The sequence below is a fragment of the Microplitis mediator genome, chromosome 6, assembly GCF_029852145.1.
Source record: "Microplitis mediator isolate UGA2020A chromosome 6, iyMicMedi2.1, whole genome shotgun sequence".
Taxonomy (NCBI): Eukaryota; Metazoa; Arthropoda; class Insecta; order Hymenoptera; family Braconidae; genus Microplitis; species Microplitis mediator.
The window spans coordinates 4,211,212-4,212,840 of NC_079974.1; the positions used below are offsets into that span (position 1 = coordinate 4,211,212).

At 36.8% G+C, this 1,629-nt stretch overlaps 1 protein-coding gene across 1 annotated transcript; it reads left to right on the plus strand.

Moving 5' to 3' along the window:
* The first annotated feature begins 262 nt into the window (after window positions 1-262).
* LOC130670092 (cyclin-T-like) lies at window positions 263-1,366 on the plus strand. The gene has a single exon (XM_057473264.1). The coding sequence runs from the start codon at window positions 263-265 to the stop codon at window positions 1,364-1,366; it is 1,104 nt and encodes a 367-aa protein (XP_057329247.1).
* Window positions 1,367-1,629: the final 263 nt, after the last annotated feature.

Below are 1,629 nucleotides of genomic sequence, written 5' to 3' on the forward strand. Positions count from 1 at the left end.
AGCTCCAAACTATTACTTTTTAATTACCCCCATACCCATTGTTGTGACAATTTCTTTTGTTATAAAATCCCTTAAATTTTAGTGTCTTGTCAATATTTCCTCACTTTATTCTCGAACTTCGTACCCAACAGTTCGTCTGAGAATATTTCAAAAGTTACGGAAAAAACCAAATTGTGTTATTTCAAAGTGCTTAAGCTGTTCCAGTGCAGAGTAAGAAAGTTTCCAGTGAAGTTAAATTAACAGTGAAAAATTGTGAATAAAAATGGCTCAAAAGTGGTATTTCAACAAAGAAGAGTTGAAGAACTCTCCTAGTTCCAAGGATGGCATCAGCGCGGAGAAGGAGCTAGATCACAAACAACAAGCCGCTTACCTTATAACTGATTTGGGCAAGCGGCTAAAGTTGTCTGAAGTCTGTGTGCACCCTGCCATTGTGTACATGCACAGATTCTTTATTCACCATTCATTAGCCAAGTTTCACCGGTATGAAATTGCCACGGCAGCGATTTTTCTGGCGGCAAAGGTGGAAGAAGAGCCACAAAAATCGCAGGCAGTCATCAGCGCTCTTCATGTCTGCCTCAACAAATACGAAGTTCACCAACTGGACACTACTTTTGCCGAGAACCAGGAGAAGGTCAAGGCACTAACTTCAAATGAGCAACTTCTTCTGGGAACACTTGGATTCAAGATGGGGGTTAGTCACCCTCATCATTACATCAAGAAATTCTGTGGGGAAATAAAAGCTTGCAAGGAATTATGCAAGATTTTCCTGCAGATGGCTAATTACACTTTACAGATGACGTCAATGTGCGTGAAATATAAACCGGCAGTTGTGGCGTCATTCTGTATTTATTTTACCATCCAATCATCGCAGTGGAAGATTCCCCAAGTCATAGACGGGAATCTTTGGTTTTGGCTCCTCGACACCAAAGTGACCTTCGATTTACTGATTAAGATGGACAGGGAGTTCAAAGCGGTTTTAGATAAAATGTCACCCAGGATAAAAAACCGGGTGATGGGATTATTTAAAAATCCATCGGTCAAAGTGACTGCAGTGAATCGGATAGCGACGACCCCCAGTTCATCGGATCCAGAAATTGTTTCCGGTAACCCTGAAGTCGAGAAGCCAAGGACTCGACGAAAAATCAGCTATCACGAGTATCGTGATAGACTGATGAAGAAAAAATCTGAATCAGATGGATCATCGACTTCTTCACCTCCTGATGTAGAAGTTCAGGATAATTCCATTGGAAGTACCTGCCAGCTTGTACCCTCAACTGAAGCGGATCTGAACCACAGCCGTAAACATCAAAATAATTACGACATGGGCAGTATTTTGTGTTCTGCTAAGAGACGTAAGCTTTTGTAGTTTCAATAATTTTTTAATTTTTTGTACATAATTATTTATCATCCAGTCATTTTTTATTGTAAAATATTATTGTAGGTTTTATTATTTTCATAAATTAAATATTAAGTATTTCATGTAAATAATAAATAGTAAAATAGTAAATTATATTTTAAAAATTTACTTTTTATTTAATAAGTTTAATATATTTTTTGTAAATAATTAAATAATAATGTAATTAAAATTAATGATAATGCACCATAGACTTAATCATGTCTTTTGAAAAA

What these genes read in the sequence shown, in the direction of transcription:
- LOC130670092 (XM_057473264.1), top strand. Translation starts at nt 263, where the DNA reads ATGGCTCAAAAGTGGTATTTCAACAAAGAAGAGTTGAAGAACTCTCCT.